At 43.6% G+C, this 18,679-nt stretch overlaps 1 protein-coding gene across 1 annotated transcript in view; it reads right to left on the reverse strand.

The window, feature by feature from the left end:
* Positions 1–4,306, reverse strand: part of LOC144679415 (regulator of G-protein signaling 22-like) — a 117,707-nt gene extending 113,401 nt beyond the window's left edge. The window contains exons 1-2 of the mRNA XM_078539772.1: positions 4,164–4,306; positions 3,331–3,406 (exon numbers count right to left, since the gene is read on the reverse strand). Of these exons, the coding sequence (XP_078395898.1) occupies positions 3,331–3,406; positions 4,164–4,306 (219 nt within the window). The remainder of the gene's footprint in view (positions 1–3,330; positions 3,407–4,163) is intronic.
* Between the last annotated feature and the right edge of the window lie 14,373 nt (positions 4,307–18,679).

The following is an 18,679-nucleotide window of genomic DNA, read 5'->3' on the forward strand; positions in this document are numbered from 1 at the left end:
TATTTGAAATAAAAAGTATATGTTGAGCTCATTAGCTGTTTTAGGGGTCTTCGATATAGACTTCACCTCACAGGCCAAGTGGTTCTGCCAGAGCAGAACAGATTTTTTTTTGTTGTTTTTTTTTAATTCATTCTTGTGATGTGATCATTGCTGTCAAGGCAACCATACCTGGGAGCCCTTGCAAAATTGGCGCTGAGCGGTCTTGAATCATGGCAGGTACACTGTTAGGAAGAGACTGCTTCCCAATGACAGTGAAGGAAAGGTGATATAGTTCCAAGTGAGGATGGTGTGCAGCTTGGAGAGCAACTTGCAGGTGGTGGTGTTCCCATGCTTCCCTTTCCTAGTGTTGGAGGTTTGAGTTTGAAAGGTACTATTGAAGGAGACTTGGCAAGTTACTATAGTGCATCTTGTAGACATACACTGCACCAGTAGTGGAGGTGGGGGTGGGGTGAGGGTTTAAGGTGGTGGATCAGGAGTCGATCAAGCTGCTTTGTCCTGAATGGTGTCCAGTTTCTTGAGTGTTGTTACAGCTGTACTCATCCACCCTGTTTCTTTCCCCACCCCCCGCTTTTTTTTCAATAATTTATATAGATTCTTCTTTCCCCACCTATTTCCATTATTTTTAAATCTAAAACTAAAACCTTTAGTCTTTCCACCCCACCCCCACTAGAACTGTACTTTGAATATCCTGTCTTCCATTCTTAATTAGCACTTTTCTCAGACAAAGACCACCACCTTTAACACCTCTTTGACCCTTTTGTCTGTGACATCTTTTGATTATCTGCTCATCTCCACAATCATCACACCACACCCTCAATGTGTCTCTTCCCCCCCCTTTCCACCCCCCCCCCCCCACCCACCTTAAACCAATTTATATTTCTCCCTTCTTCTAATCTATGCTCCAGTTCTGCCGAAGGGCCATGAAGGCTCGAAACGTTAACTGATTTCTTCTCCGCCGATGCTGCCAGACTTGCTGAGTTTTTCCAGGTAATTCTGTTTTTGACTGGAAGCTGTTCCATCATACTCCTAACTTGTGGGGGGAGCCAGGTGGTGACTTTGCACAACTGCAGAATTCCTGATCTCTGATCTGCTCTTGTAGCCACAATATTTACATGGCTGATCCAGTTAAGTTTCTGGTCAATGCTAACACCCCAAGGTGCTGATGGTGGGAAATTCAGAGGTGGTATTACTGTTGAAAGTAAAGGGGGGATGATGAGATTCAGTCTTGTTGGAGATGGTTATTGCTTGGCAATACTTGTGATGAGAATGTTACTTGCCACTGATCAACCCAAGCCTGAATGTTATCCAGGTTTGCTGCATATTGTCACAGACTGTTCCAGTATCTGAGAAGTTGCAAATGGTATTGAACATTGTGCAATCACCAGTGGACATCCCCACTTCTGACCTTATTGATGAAGCAGGTGAAGGTGATTGGGCCTACGACAGTACCCTGTGGAAATCCTGCAGCGATGTCCTGATGCTAGATGCAACTTCAACCATACAACCAATATATCGATAAATCTTATAAAGTGTCAAACTATTTCCATCTTCAACGCTCTGCGGAAATCCCTGAGATATGCTTTTTTATACTGCATTTGAAACCTTATTCAACATCCTGCTGTGTTTGAATAGCATTACTTAATTTAATATTTATTATGTTTTCTCTAATGGTTATAAGTCCAGTTCTGGTCACCAAACTTTAGGAAGGATGCGAGTGTCCTTGAGTGGATGCAGGGGAGATTTACCAGATAGGTTCCAAGGATGAGGGAATGGAATACAAGGTTTGATTGGAGAAGCTGGGCTGTTCTCCTTTGAGCAGAGGAGGTTGAGGGGAGATTTGGTAGAAATATGAAAGATTATGACAGGTTTAGATAGACAAAGAAAAGCTGTTCCCATTAGCTGATGGTACAAGGACTAGGGGCAACAGGTTTATGGGTTTGGACAAGAGATGCAAGGGCGTGAGGAAGAACTTATTTATACAACAAGTAGTAATGAGTTGGAACTTGCTGGTTATGAGAGTAGTCAAAGCAGACATACGAATTAGGAGTAGGCCCTCGAACCTGCTCATCCCTTATTTCTAAACTGTGTCCTCTAGTTCTAGACTCTCCCAAAAGGGGAAGCATCCTTTCTGTATCCACCTGTTGCATTATGGGTTTGTTTGGTGTCTCATTGATGAGATCTTGAGACTTGTGTGTTTAAACATGAACCATTTATTGGTAATTCTTAACTATGTACAGATCCGAGTTACTGCTATGCATTGTGCTGCTGCTGCCATGCAGGTCCCTTCTGGAGTGTTCTCCAAGTCCATTACCATGTGACTGTCTGCATTATACCATGTACGGTGCTATTCTCCAGTTCCACGTAAGCCCTTGTTCTGCTGAACAACTTTACATTACAAAGACATGCAGCCACACATAACAGCCCCCTTTCTTCTCAAAAGAAAACTTTCCTCCCTTCCAACGGCGTATAACAATACAATATTTACTTGCTATCCTTCTCCCCCACCTCAAGTCTCTGACTTCATAAATAGAGACAGTCTTGAGGCTTGACAGCTCTTCCATATCTTGGTCTGTCACATTTGGAGGAATGGTAGTAGTACTCTGTGTTTCTGGTACTTGGTTATCTCCATTTGATTCACTTTTTGTGCTCCTTCGAGTTGTGTTTCTCTTTATTAACAACCCGTCTGCTTTTTTTTCCAGAGACTGTGGATTTGTCCCATTCCTTCCACAGGGAATGTGCAATCCGTTCATTCCTAGAGTGAACTTGAATTTCTTTTTTCCGTGATGTCCGCCGTGTTCTTGCTGGGCATATATGCTTCGCAGATAGAATCATTTCCACTTGTTTCACAATTTCAGCCAAACATTTGTTTGCTGTTTTATTTTCAAATCGTTTTGCAAGCTTATGAATCTAAGGCTCCATGATTCTCCGTACATCCAGTGCGTTTTCTTCTTCTAGTTCCATTTGCTTCCGTGTCCGATTTACATTTTCCGATCTTATTCCTGTCTTTTTTTTCTCTTTCTGTAGCAGAACTTTGTCCTTGTCCTTCATTTTGGTTTCACTGTTGACCAAGTCTGTCTCTGGCAGTCTTAACTTGTTTTAGTTCTGTAATTGTGTTACTCATAACTTTGTTATCCGCTCGCAGCTTGGAAAGTTCTACAGCTTTTCCTTTCAATGCCTCTTTGTTTTCATCCAGCTAGTTCTTCAATCTTTATTTGTATCTTCTGGAATATAGAACATTGCTGAGTCTTCTCTGCCAACTGGTTCTTCAGTTTGTTCAGAGTGGCGTTAAATTCATTTTGCTTCTCTTTGTAATTTTCCAGAAGAACGTACTTTGTCCTGGGGGATCCTTGTAGCATGTGAAGATTCTTTTTCTTCGCGAAGATCACTTGCTTCATCTTGAGCTTTCCTGTAATTCAGCAAAATTCCTTGAGTTCCTTCTGCAGTTCCTTCATTCTGCTGTTTAAGACAGTCTTCATTTATTCACGTTGCTGAATGGTTACGCATTTCTTTTGCATTTGATCTTGAAGGACAATCAGCTGTTCTTTCAACTGTTCATTTTTTGTTGACCTCTTGCCAACTCACTCTGGGCTTCAGTGCATTGTGTCATTGCTACTGATAGTTCCAACGTAGCTTTTGCTGAAGTAATATTCAACGTCCTTTTTAGCTCCTCATGTATTTCCATGGTTATTTATTGATTCTTCAAGGAGTCTTTCAAGGTTGCAACATCTTTGCATGCCTTTTCTATCTGCTGTTTTGCCTGGCTGTACATCTGGTTGAGTTTTCCTAACTTGTGCTTTGATTTTCCAACTGTGGAATTGAGGATCATTATTTCCTCCTGGTACCATTGTGTTATCTCTGAAATTTGTTTGTTCAAGTCTTGAATAGCTTGATTCATAAGACTTTGGTTTATTGTGCGTTTTCAAAAGAATGTACTCAGCTTGAATCTTGCACTTCAAATCTTCCATTTCAGCTCTGATGCAAACATTTTCCTGCAGAACAGCTTTATTCACTTATTGCACGTTTTTCTTCTTTTGAGTTACCCCAGATAGCTTTCCTTCATTCACAGCCATTGGCCCACTCTGCCCTGCCATCTCCTGCTGCAGTTTGAGTAACGTGTTAGCATTTTCAAATAGAATGTTTAAGCCTTTTGCTGCTTCTCTGACATTTCTGTCTTCTGCAGTAAACTCTTCAGCTCGTGCATTTCATTGCACTGACACGGTTGGCAAATCTTGAGGTTTACTTGAATATTGTCTCCGTCACTCAGGGGTCTTCTGTGGTCCTCACTCTGGGATCTTTTGTTGCCCATGGTGCTTTATTGGGGGTATGCTCGGTCTCCTTCTAGGGTCTGCGCTCTCCACAACTTGGAGTTCAAAATATCTGTCAAAGCCTTTGAATATCTCACCAAATGTTGTTGAGTATTGATCCATCCATTGGCTGAGGTGTACTTCGTCCACAAATGAACCAAACACAAATAAAAACCTATTAGCTTGTATTTCTTCTGACTCCGTAATTAATCCTGTAATTCTCCTGTAAACTAAAATTTTTATTCTCCAAGACTCCTACTATTCTTGGGTCTGGTTTAGCCATTTCCTTATCCAAAATGGGCCTTGCTCTTCTAATTTTCTAACCATGGCCTTTTTTGTAGTCGTAGTTGCAGCTTTAGATGTCATTTCCCCTTCAAGGCGGTAACTGTTTTTTTTAAAACTTAGGCTGTCTCTGCAGCCATCAGTTTACTCTCTGGGAATTTCCCATGCTTTTTTGAGTTCGGCTGGATCTCTGTTTTTTTTTGCTCATTCACAGAATGTGGGCTTCGCTGGCTGGGCCAGCATTTATCGCCCATCCCTAGCTGCCCTTGAGAAGCCGGTAGTGAGCTGCCTTCTTGAACCGCTACACTCCATGTGGCGTAGGTACACCCGCAGTGCTGTTGGGAAGGGAGTTCCAGGGTTTTGACCCAGCAACAGTGATGGAACAGCGATATATTCCCAAGTCAGGTTGGTGAGTGGCATGGAGGGGAACTTCCAGGTGGTGGAGTTCCCATCTATCTGCTGCCCTTGTCTTTCTAGATGGTAGTGGTCGTGGGTTTGGAAGGTACTGTCTAAAGGAGCCTTGGTGAATTCCTGCAGTCGTTCTTGTAGATGGCACACACTGCTGCCACTGTGCATCGGTGGTGGAGGGAGTGAATGTTTGTGGATGTGGTGCCAATCAAACAGGCTGCTTTGTCCTGGATGGTATCAAGCTTCGAGTGTTGTGGGGGCTGCATTGATCCAGGCAAGTGGGGAGTATTCCATCACACTCCTGACTCATGCCTTGTACATGGTGGGCACGCTTTGCGGATTCAGGAGGTGAGTTACTCGTCGTAGGATTGCTAGCCTCTGACGTGCTCTTGTAGCCACAGTATTTATATGGCTAGTCCAGTTCAGTTTCTGGCCAATGGTAACTCCCAGGATGTTGATAGCGGGAATTCAGTGATGGTGATGCCATTGAACATCAAGGGGTAATGGCCAGATTCTCTCTTGTTGGAGATGATCATAGCCTTTTGTTTAAACTTTTGAAATTTTTTATTAAAAAAAACACTTGATTGATTTCTTCCTTTAAACTCTGCAGGTTTTCTTCTTTGTTTTGAAAGTCCCACACTTTGGGAGACTTGGCGAACTCATGTTCCAATTGGGGCCCGTTTTTATTAAACCTCTCAGCTGTTTAGCGACTGATCTTTTTTTTAAACTAAAAGCTGCAGCACTTCTTTCTGTTTGCTCTGCTTGTTGTGAAGGGGATTTTTTTTGTTATACTCAGCAGGTTTTTCTCCACTCTGCCATTTTTCTTTTTAAACTTTGGACTTTTTTTTTAAACTTCTGCTTAGCCAGCTCATGTTATGGTGCCAGCTGAGTCCCCTGTTGCAGCTCTTTTTCAGCTTCTGCAATCTGCTGAGCCCCTGGGAGTCCTGCCTATTCTACAATGTAAGCACAGCTTCCTTTTTTGCTCACCTATCTAGTAATCTGGCCAGGTTCCTTCACTCTGTGGTGCTCAGGGTCTTGCAATGGAGCTTCACTGACTCTGGTGTTGTTTCTTCAATTTTTCTTCTTAGGCGCATGTCTCTCCAGTCAGGCTTCAGCTGTTTTTAGTTTTTCATATCTTGGGATTCTGTTCTGGGCCCATGGTTTAAATGTCACCTTTCACGCCATCGTTGATCACTGTTGCTATGGGTTTGTTTGGTGTCTCATTTAAGAGATCTTGGGACTTTATGTTTAAACATGAACCATTTATTGGCAATCCTTAACTATGTACAGATCCCAGTTACTGTCATTCATGGTGCTCCTGCTGCCGCCATGTAAGTTCCTTCTAGCGTGTTCTCTGAGACTGGTGCTATTCTCCAGTCCCACATTAACCCTTGCTCTGCTGATCATCTTTATGTTACAATGGCATGCAAGCATACGCAACATATCCTGTCAAGTCCCCACAGGATCTTCTGTTTCAATAATACGCCGTCTTCTAAACTCCAATGGATACAGGCCCAGCCTGTCCAACCTTCTCATTCCAGGGATCAGTCGAGTGAACCTTCTCTGAACTGCTTATAATGCAATTATGTCCTTTCTTAAGTAAGGAGACAAAAACTGTACACAATATTCCAGATGTAGTCCCACCAACTGTAGCAAAACATCCCTATTTATATATTCCATCTGGCTTGCAATAAATGACAACATTCCATTTACCTTCCAAATCATTTGCTGTACCTGCATGCTAACACCAAGACACCCAGGTCCCTCTGTACCTCACAGTTCTGCAATCTTTAAATAACATGCTGCTTCTTTATTCTTCCTGCCAAAGTGGACATGATGAATGATTTCAAAAGGAAATTAGATGGGCACCTTAGGGAAATAAACTCACAGGGTTACAGGGATAGAATGGGGGAATAGGACTGGTTGGATTCCTCTGCAGAGAGCCAGCATGGACTTGATGGTCCAAATGGCTTCCTTCAATGCCATAATGACTCTATGACTCTAAGAATAGAGATTGTTATTAGGGATAATACTGTTGATGTAGTCTATATGGACTTCCAAAAAGTATTTGATAAAGTTCCACATTATAGGCATTCCAGCCAAGTTGAAGCCCATTGAATAAAAGGGACATGGATACAAAGTTGGATGAATGATAGAAAACAGTGAGTATTGGTGAACTATTGTTTTTCATGCTGGAGGAAGGTATACAGCGGGGTTCCCCAGGGAGGCACTAAAACCACAGCTTTTCTTCATATACATTAATGACTTGGACTGGGTGTGCAGGGCACAGTTTCAAAATTTGCATATTACACAAAGCTTGGAAGTATTGTCAAGTGTGCAAGAATAGTGATAGATTTCAAGAGGACATAGACTGGTGGAATGGGCAGACATGTAGATGAAATTTAATGCAGAGAAGTGTGAAGTGATGCATTTTACTAGGAAGATTGAGGAGATGCAATATAAACTAAAGGGTACAATTCTAAAGACAGTAGAGGAACAGAATTATCTGGGGGTTTATATTCATGAATTGTCGAAGGTCACAGGACAGGCTGAGAAAATGGTTCAACAGGATACTGGGCTTTATAAATAGAGGCATATAGTGCAAACAAAGAAGTTGTTATGGACCTTGATACAACGTTGGTTTGGCCTTAACTGAACTATTGTGTCCAATTCTAAACACCACTCTTGGGAAAGATATCAAAGCTTCAGAGAAACTGCAGAAAATATTGAAGAGGAGATTTGAGGTGTTCAAACTCACGAGATCCTAGACAGAGTATATAGCGAGAAATTGTTCCGATTGGTGGATAGATCGAGAACCAGGGGACACAGATTTAAGGTGATTGGCAAAAGAACCAAAGATGACATGAACAAAAGCTTTCCCACACAGCGAATGGGTAGGATCTGGAATGCACTGCCTCAGAATCTGGTGTAGACAGTTTCAATCATGGCTTTCAAAAGGGAATTGGATAAGCACCTGAAAAAAGAAAATGTGCAGGATTCTGTGGAAAAGGCAGGGAAGTGAAATAAAATAAAATTGCTCCTACAGGGAGCTGTCGCTAGCTCGATGGGCCACTTTCTGTACTATAACCATTCCATGATTCTGTGAACTCCATGTTGTGAGAAATATTCTCTGGATAGTTTCTCATTGCCTCAAGACTACAAAAGTAAGCCAAAAAGTGTGATTAAAAAGCAAAACATATAGGCTGGAGACAGGAACACATATGAGTTCCAAATGCAACTGCATGTAGCATAAGAAATAAAACAAGTGAAGTAGAAACTCAAATTTAGTTGAAAGGGAATGATGTAGTACAGCCATTAGAGACCTTGCTAAAGGCTATAGTTATGATCTCGGTAGAGACCAGTAACTTTTTTTTTAAAGAGGAGGAATCAGACATCCCAGTTACTTATTAAAAGAGTGAAGCCACAAGGTTCAACAGTTCAAAACAGAAGATTTTTTTACAATGCAAGAGTGAAACAAAGCAAACATTAAATACTATCTGAGATAACCTCCTCTTTGAGAGTTGGCAAGAGCAGTGGGGCTTAAAGTGCAGAGAGAGAAAGCAGGACTTCTCTCAGAGTTGGCAAGAGAGAGAGAGATAGCAAGAGGGCGAGATGGCGCGAGAGAGAAGGCAAGATGGCGCGAGCGAGAGGGCGCAGGTGAGATGGCGCGAGCGAGAGAGGGATAGCGCGAACAAAAGAGGGATAGCGCGAGCGAAAGAGGGATAGCATGAGCGAAAGAGGGATAGCGCAAGCGAGAGAGGGATAGCGCACGAGAGAGGGATAGCGCACGAGAGAGGGATAGCGCACGAGAGCGCCAGAGAGAGAGAACGAGAGAAAGCGAGAGAAAGAGAGAGAGAGAGAAAAAAAAAGAGATATATAGAGAGAGAGAGACTTCCTTCCGGGAGTCAGCAACACCTTTAGGACCATCCTGCAACTCATTTCCAGTCAGAACCTGTGTTCAGTCAGAAAAATTGAAGTGTGATATCACAGGGTAGCAGGTAGGTGATTGGCTGGTGAGTATTACCTATTGATCTTATCTGAACTAAGGAATTTCAATCGGGGTTAGTAGAACATTTATCGAAACAATTAGAGAATAAGTACACAAAGGACTGTGACGTTCATTAAAATTTAATCATTGAAATAATTAATTGATGAAAACATGATAAAGATGACAGGGCAGGTGATGTGTGGCAGCTGCAGAATATGGAACATCGTGGACACCAGTGTGATCCAGAACAAACACATTTGCAGTACATATCTGTAGATAGGGGAGCTTCGGCTCAGAGCCATTGAGCTGGAGGCTAAACTGCAGACAGTGTGGCGCATCAGGGAGGGAGAAGGTTAGCTGGAAACTTTGTCCCAGGATGCAGTCACGCCCCTTAGGACAGAGTCGTCTGATTTGGTCCATAGTCAAGGACAGAAATGTGACTGATACAGGTAAGGGGATCGAGAATGCAGAAATGGAGGAGCCTCAGCTGTTGCATTTGTCCAACAGGTTTGAAGTTCTTGCAACCTGCATGGACAAAAGCAAGGGCTGCAGGGTGGATGAGCCAACTGACATTTGCACCAAGGTACAGAAATCTATTCAAGCAAGGGGAGTTGATAGGAATGTAGTGGTAGTAGTATAGTCTGGGGGATAGACATAGCTCTCCAGCCAAGAGCGAGAGTCCAGATGGCTGTATTGCTTGTCCGATGCCAGGGTTGAGGAGGTCTGCTATGGGCTGGAGAGGAACTTGCAGTGGGAGGGGAAGGATCCAGTTGTCATGGTCACAAAAGCCAATATCCTCTCAGCAAGTCAATCTTTGTGATAAACTTTGATTATCCCACTTTTTCAATGCAGTCTTCCAACCATGGTATAAGGTATGAATCGGCTTTTGTCACTACATTCACTTTTCGATAATCCACACACAAGTCTTTGTGTTCCATCCAGTTTCTGTACCGTCACAAGAGGCAAATTCCAGTTACTGCAACTAGACTCAATGTTGTCATTTTGAAACATGAATTCAATTTCTTCCTGTACTTGTGATAGCTTTGCTGGGCTTAATCTATAAGGATGTTGCTTTATTAAAAAATTATTTCCCTACACTTACATCCTGTCCTCCCCAGCTTATTCCCACAAATAGCTTTGTATGAATGCAATAGCTTCTCCAAATCACTTTGACACTTATCTGGAACGTAACTCAATATTACATTTAAATTTTCAAGTAGCCCCTCATTATCCAATTTGATTAGAGGAAACTCCAATTTCAGAATCCTTCATTTCTATCTCTGTCTCCTTATCTACCATCACTAATACCTCCTTTTGGTCCTCTTCCCCGTCAAAGTACTTTTTAAGCATATTTACATGATGCACCCTCTGCTTCTTTCTTCTATCTGGGGTATTTATTAAATAATTTACTTCACTCAGTTTCTTTTCAAACCTGTAAGGCTCACTAAGCCTTGCCTTCAATGATTCACCCAGTACCGGTAACAAAGCTAACACCTTTTCCCTAGCAAAGAAACTACGAGCTGTAGCTCTCCTATCCGCCTTCGCTTTCATCATCTGCTGTGATATCTTTAAATGTTCTCTAGCTAACTCACATGCTCTATTCAATCTTTCTCTGAAGTTTGTCACATAAACCAGGAAGGTAGTTTCCGAATCTTGACCCACCAATTTCTCATGAATCAACTTCAGTCGTCCCCTTACCTCATTACCATAGACTAATTCAAAAGGGCTAAATCCAGTCGATGCATTAGGAGCATCCCGAATAACAAAAACAAGAATGGAATTCCCCTATACCAATCCTGTGGATAGTCTTGACTATAAGCCCATAATCATGGTGTTTAAAGTTTAATGCCATCGTTCCAAAGCACCTTGTGATTCAGGATAGTAAGCTGTTGATTCAAACTGGTTTATCCCCAAACTGTTCATTAATTCCTTAAACAGCTGTGACATGAAATTTGAACCCTGATCTGATTGTATTTCTTTTGGCAAACCATATCTTGTAAAAAAAAATTTCACAATTCCACAATTCTCTTTGCTGTAATATTTCAGAAAGGTATCGCTTCAGGAAACCTTGTAGAGACAGAATTACACAATCTTAACAGCACAGAAGGTGGTCATTCGGCCCATCATGTCTGCACCGGCTGGCCAAGTGAGCATTATGACCTAGTGCCATTGCCCTACCTTTTCCCTGTACCCTTGCACAGTGTTTCAATTCAAATAATTATCCACCACACTTCCAGGCAGTGCATTCCAGACCCGAAACACTCATTGTGTTAAAAAGTTTTTTCTCATCTCACACTTCCTTCTTTTGCAAGTGACTTTAAATCTGTGTCCTCTCGTTCTTGATCCTTTTACGAGTGGGAACAGCTTCTCCCTATCTACATTGTTCAGCCCCCTCATGATTTTGAACATCTCTATCAAATCTCCTCTCGGCCTTCTTCTCTCCAAGGAGAACAGTCCTAACCACCCCAATCTATCCTCACGGCTGAGGTTTCTCATAGAAACACAGAAACATAGAAAATAGGAGCATGAGTAGGCCATTCCGCTCTTCGAGGATGCTCAGCCATTCATTATGATCATGACTGATCATCCAACTCAATAGCCTGCTCCCGCTTTCTCCCAATATCCTTTGATCCCTTTCGCCCCAACAGCTATATCTAACTTCCTTCTTGAAAACATACAGTGTTTTGGCCTCAACTACTTTCTGCGGTAGCGAATTCCACAGGCTCACCACTCTCTGGGTGAAGAAATTTCTCCTCATCTCAGTCCTAAATGGTCTACCCCATATCCTCAGACTGTGACCCCTGGTTCTGGACTGCCCCACCATCAGGAACATCCTTCCTGCATCTACTCTGTCTAGTCCTGTTAGCATTTTATAGGTTTCTATGAGATCCCCCCACATTCTTCTGAACTCCAGTGAATATAATCCTAACTGACTCAATCTCTCCTCATATGTCAGTCCCGCCATCCCAGGAATCAGTCGGGTAAACCTTCGCTGCACTCCCTCTATAGCAAGAGCAACATTCCTCAGATAAGGAGACCAAAACTGCACACAATATTCCAGGTGTGGTCTCACCAAGACCATGTACAATTGCAGCAAGACATCCCTGCTCCTGTACTCAATTCCTCTCACTATGAATGCCAACATACCATTTGCCTTCTTTACTGCCTGCTGCACCTGCATGCTTACCTTCAGCAACTGGTGTACGAGGACACCCAGGTCTCGTTGCACATTCCCCTCTCTTAATTTATAGCCGTTCAGATAATAATCTGCCTTCCTGTTTTTGCTACCAAAGTGGATAACCTCACATTTATCCACATTGTACTGTATCTGCCATGCATTTGCCCACTCACTCAGCTTGTCCAAATCACACTGAAGCATCTCTGCATCCTCCTCACAGCTCACCCTCCCACCCAGCTTTGTGTCATCTGCAAATTTGGAGATATTACATTTAGCTCCCTCATCTAAATCATTAATATATATTGTGAATAGCTGGGGTCCCAGTACCGATCTCTGCGGGACCCCACTTGTCACTGCCTGCCATTCGGAAAAAGACCCGTTTATTCCTACTCTTTGTTTCCTGTCTGCCAACCAGTTTTCTATCCATCTCAATACACAACCCCCAATCCCATGCGCTTTAATTTTACACGCCAATCTCTTATGTGGGACTTTGTCAAAAGCCTTCTGAAAGTCCAAATAAACCACATCCACTGGCTCCCCCTCATCAACTCTATTAGTTACATCCTCGAAAAATTCCAGTAGATTTGTCAAGCATGATTTCCCTTTCGTAAATCCATGCTGACTCTGTCCGATTCTGCTACTGTTTTCCAAGTGCTCAGCTATTAAATCTTTTATAATGGATTCTCGAATTTTCCCCACTACCGACGTCAGGCTGACTGGTCTATAATTCCCTGTTTTCTCTCTACCTCCCTTTTTAAATTACATTACAATAGCTACCCTCCAATCTGTAGGAACTGTTCCAGGGTCTATAGAATCTTGGAAGGTGACCACCAATGCATCCATTATTTCTAGGGCCACTTCCTTAAGTACTCTGGGATATAGGTTATCAGGCCCTGGGGATTTATCGGTCTTCAATCCCATCAATTTCCCCAATACCATTTCCCTACTAATACTGATTTCTTTCAGTTCCTCCCTCTCACTAAATCCTGAGTTCCCCAACATTTCTGGTATGTTATTTGTGTTGTCCTTTTTGAAGACAGAACCAAAGTATGTATTTAGCTGGTCAGCCATTTCTTTGTTCCCCACTATAAATTCCCGTGTTTCTGACTATAAGGGACCTACATTTGTCTTCAACAATCTTTTGCTCTTCACATACCTATAGAAACTTTTACAGTCAGTTTTTATGTTTCCCACAAGCTTACTCTCATACTATCTTATCAAAGATAGTATCAGCTATTTGAACTTCAACACCTTTTCCCTGTCTTTTAACTTCCTCCTCTTCCTGTTTCGACCTGTCAGTCTGTGATCTCGTTGCTGCATAATCTGGAAACAATCCAGGATGCTCTTTCTGCAACACCTCTGTTGAATGCACCTTCACAGGCTGTTCAACTACAGGTGGCATCACCCACTTCTGTGACCCAGGTTATCATTACCTAAAATAAATTGAACCCCTACAATGGGCAATTTTTCCACTACTCTGACAAATCACCTCATCTGTTTTTCACTTACTCTTTAAATTTACCCTCCACAATGGAATAGGTTTAGCATTTCCATGAACTCCACTTATTGTCACCTTTTCCTGCAATATTGTCTCTGAACAACACATATCACTATCCCATAATAGCAAGGGCTGACTAGCCCCTGTGTCTCTTAAAATTTTAATATCTTCACCTGCTCACCCTGTATACTTCCTCTTCACATACAAAATCTTTAAATATTTCTGCAGCCTGCCCTTCAGAACTCCCTTAGGTAAACTGTGAACACATGCCAATTTCTTTACCTATCACTGATTCTTCCTGCTTCACCTGTACACAAACCATTGGTTTTTCCTGTGCCTAGACCTCGGAATCCACAGTACTTTTTACTTCCAGAACTTTTCTGCTTTCCAATTACTGCAATAGATTTTCCCTGTAACCTCCAACAAACTGACTTTGTGTGTCCAACCTTATTACAATGAAAACACCTCCAGTTTTGAGTGTCACTTCTACCTCCAGCACCTTCCTTTTAAGTCTGAGAAAAAACTTCCTGAGAAATTCCAACTACTCCTTCTCTTCCCTGACTACCTACCTTCCTTTCACCTTCTCGCTTTCTATCCTGCTCTGATTTCAAAGAGTGATGAAAAAAGGTTTAGACCTATGAACTAACTCAATCTTAGGTTCTCTCTGCTGCTTGTCTTACTGTTTTAACTCTCTGCTCCTCCACATGAATTCTCACTACCAAAGGAATTGAACCTTTAAATTCTTCCAAAAGAATTACTTCTCTAAGAGCTGCATATGTTGTCTTTACCTTTAATAGCTGTATCTGCCAGTCAAGATTACTTTGTTTTACTCTCTCAAACTCAATATAAGTTCGCCCAGGCTGTTTGCTTATGTTCCTGTACGCCTCAGGAACCAACTCCTATGCACTCAAAAGAACCTTTTTTATTGCATATATGTATCCATGTTTACTCATGAGCATTTCAAGCACCTTTCTACATCTAGCTTTTTTGTTGATTTCAAGCTTGCAGTCTACTTAACTGCAAATGTAATTACATCACACAGACAGAACCACTTATAGTTACGCCCATAAACCTACTTTACAATAACCAGAAAAATATTATGAAAATTATTATACTTTTGTCACAAAGATGAGAGAGTTAAAGGCATGGCTCAAAGTTTGGTGTGGGAGACATGGGTTTCGATTCATGGGGCACTAGCACCAGTACTGGGGAAAGAGGGAGCTGTACCATTGGGATGGTCTTCACCTGAACCATGTTGGGACCAGTGTTCTGGTGAGTCGTATAACTAGGGCAGTAGGGAGGGCTTTAAGCTAAATAGTGGGGGGTGAGGGATCATGTGAAGGAAGATATGATAAATTAAAGAGAGAGGAGAAGGCAAAAGAGCAAGATAGCAATAAGGGAAATGGTTATCACAGTGTGGAAGGAAGGGATAGAACCTACCAACTTAAGAATGCATCAACAGATATGGCTAGAGGTTGTAAAAATAATAACAATTAAAAAATAATTTACAACAAGGTAGTTGAATTGATGGTACAAATTGAAGTAAACAGATATGACCTCATTGCCATTATGGACACATGCTGCAGGGTGACCAAGGTTGGAACTGAATGTTCTAGGGTATTTAATGTTTAGGAAGGATAGGAAAAAAGGAAAAGAAGGTGGGATAGTTCTGTTAATAAAAGATGGGATCAGTACATTAGTGAGGGAGGATTTTAGATTGGAAGATCAAAATGTAGAATTAGTTTGGATAGAGCTAAGAAACAGCTAGGTGCAGCAAACATTTGTTGGAGTTGTTTATAGACCAAATAACAGTAATGGAAGCATAGGGCACAGTATAAATCATGTAATTAGGGTTGCATACAGCAATGGTAGTACAGTAATCAAGTTTGAAAGTGATGTAATTCAATCTGAACCTAGGGGCGGAATCATCCAGTTCTGTTGGCAGCAGGCATCATGGTGGCCATGAGCGATTGCCCACTCTACCCGTCAATGGCGGGCCATGTTTCACGCCACCGCACGCTGGGAACCTAATTTCAACACTTTAGCATCTCATTATGATCTCTGCTCAGCAGAATCATTCCCCCTCACCAGAATCATCCCCCTGACATCAGATTTACTGCCCACGTTGGTGTGACTTCACGACTGCCTTTAAAAGGTGTGCACCTGGTGACCTGAACTTCGAGGGGAGCTTGGAGTGCACACTTGTGCAGTGGTCGCGAGCATCGCACAGGCAAGTCGCTTTTTCCTGGCTAGTCCGGGGCAAGGGCTTCAGTGCTGGTGAGGCCGGGTGGCCGGAGGCAAGGCAGAACAGACTGAAGGAAGTACACAAGTACATGCTCGGGGGGAGGAGGGTTGGGGAGAGGGATGCGGTCACACACTTGGGTAGGCTTGTCAAAAATGAGCATCCTTCCACAGCTTAGACCGTTCAGTTGCAGTTCCATTGACATGTTTGGATTTGGGCCACTGAAGCTTTTGTCCCCAATCAAGCAATGCGAAAGCAAGAAAGTTCCACCAAATCCTCCAGACCTTTTCACGCCTCGGGCGCAGACTACAAATTAATGTGCATCTTAGGGGGCAACAGAACAATCGGCTGACAGGCAAGTTCTAGAATTCCCCTGCGAAAGGTGGCCATGGTGCAGTCACTGGTGGAGGAACTCACAGCCCCTTGCAATGTCTTTATGAAGGTTTGGAACAGTATCCCTCGTGCTTCAAGCTAACAGCACATTCTCGCACTGCAGGTTAGGAGAATGCCTGTGCCTGAGCTGAGAGCACAGCATTCAGTCAAGTGTCCAGAGCTGCTGCCAATCGGTCAAGTGGAGCAGGGCAGGATTGGGTGGAATTTCAGACAACCAATGCACACACTACACGCTGGACGTTCAAGTGGTGGCCAGCACTCGCCTGCATGCGGGAGCCAGACTTAACCAAAAGAGGTTCTTAGGAGACATTTGCTAACCCACGCATCTCTCTTTTTGATTCTGCAGGAGGAGAGCATCAGAATTGTGGAGCCTGGTGATTTAGCGGTACGCCTCATGGCTTACAGGCAGCAGAGAAGAAGAAAAAGGAGAGTGCAACGGAGGTGCCTGGCTCGGCAAAGAGAGCAGCACCTCCCTCAAGATGAAGGGTGGCAGGGGCTGCTGCATGAGCAGCTGAAGATCCACAGCGAGCCGTCACTTGTAGGCGCCTCACTAGACCCAGGGGCTATAGATGCCAGTCGTCATTCCTGCAGATGACTGAGAACGAGTATCGCTGAAGGCTGCACATATTTAGGGAATTGGTTGATCACATATGCCACCTGCTGCAGGATTTGGTGCCACGAGGGCATGGAGGGCATCCACTGCCAGTGGCCATGAAAGTGACCATGGTGCTCAATTTTTATGCCAGTGGCTCTTTCCAGGGCTCCACAGGTGATCTGTGCAGGATCTTGCAAGCCTCCACGTTTAAGTGTATCTAGGCGGTCATGGGCACCATCTTCACAAAGGCACAGAGCTTTGTGCGTTTCAACTGGGATCAGGAAAGCCAGGGGAAGCAAGGGAGGTGGGATTTACGCAGATCTCTGGGTTTTCCACAGGCACAGGGTGCACTCATGTGGTACTTAGATCTCCATGGTAACAAGTAGTCAACTATGTCAACTGCAAGGGCTTCCAGTAACTGAATGTTCAGCTAGTGTGTAACCACCAGAAACACATCTTACAGGATGGTAGCACAGGTCTGAGATCCCTCACATCTTCTAGGTACCACAGAGGCTGCAGGGATGGCTCCTCGGGGGCAAGGACTGCCCACAGAGGACATGGCTGATGATGCCTGTGCAGTGGCCTCAGACTGCAGCAGAGCGATGGTATAACAAGGCTCATGCCGCGGCCCGGACTTTGGTGGAGCAAACGATAGGGATCTTGAAAATGAGATTCCGTTGCCTCGGCGGGTGCGGTGGAACACTGCAATACAGTCCACCGAGGGTATCGTGCATCATCACAGCTTGCTGCGTGCTATACAACCTGGGGCTGCAACAGGATAGGACCTGGCTGAGGAGACATAAGAGTTGCACAGCTCCTCCAATGAGGAAGATGTCGAAGCGGATGACGATGATGAGGTCCTTTAAGGTAAGGATGCTGGGGTTGGGGCCATCACACTAGCCAAATGAAGCAGGCACGCTTGGAAGGCTTTCACAGCTGCAAGATTTGTGGAGGATGGTGACGAGGTGCAGGGAGGACAGTCCTGACATCCTCACCTTGCATCTGTGAGCGTTTGAATCCTGTGTGGCTGATGGCAGCATCCAGACCCTCAGTGCTCAGGCTCGTGTCATGGAAATGCAGTGGAAGCCCTAACAGTCGTTTGAGTTCAGGAGGATGATGACGACATGCAGTGAGGGCACTCCATAGATCTTCACATTCCCTCTGTGAATGTCTGACCCCTGTCTGGATGAGGGCAGCTCACTTGCGCTCTGTGATCAGGTTCATATCATGGAGGCGCAGCCATAAAACTTTAAATGCACCTGATCCTTTGTCAGCCCTCAGCACCTGTCCCCTTCAGGAGCACATCACCACCGGTCACAGGTGCTGAAGAGGTGGGGGGCCAGCCCCACCTCAAAGGTGCTAAGAGCACACAAAGCGAATGATGGAACTCTGCCCACGGCATCCTGATAGCAACGGCAAGCACCATTGAGGTGCAGGCATCACTAATGCGTTCAATGTGTGTGAAACCGGACCATCACTTTGGTCTGAAGGTTACACACTGCACAGGGAAGAGGCCCTGGACTGAGACACCTGCATTTATCTTGTGCAGGAACTAAGGTTTCATCTGAATGACACAAACACTGCTCGTCATAACAAGGAGTCAAAGGCAAGGAGACATTCTTGGGAGTTTATTTACAATAGTGAACATTATGTACAAGTGCCTGACACCCATGCTCAGGCTGTGCAATTATATCTTCTTAAGTAAAAACAGAAAATGCTGGAAAAACTCAGCAGGTCTGGCAACACCTGTGGAGAGAGAAATGGAGTTAACGTTTCGAGTCCGTATCACTC

This window comes from Cetorhinus maximus, chromosome 4 (genome assembly GCF_964194155.1).
Source record: "Cetorhinus maximus chromosome 4, sCetMax3.hap1.1, whole genome shotgun sequence".
In the NCBI taxonomy this organism is placed as follows: Eukaryota; Metazoa; Chordata; class Chondrichthyes; order Lamniformes; family Cetorhinidae; genus Cetorhinus; species Cetorhinus maximus.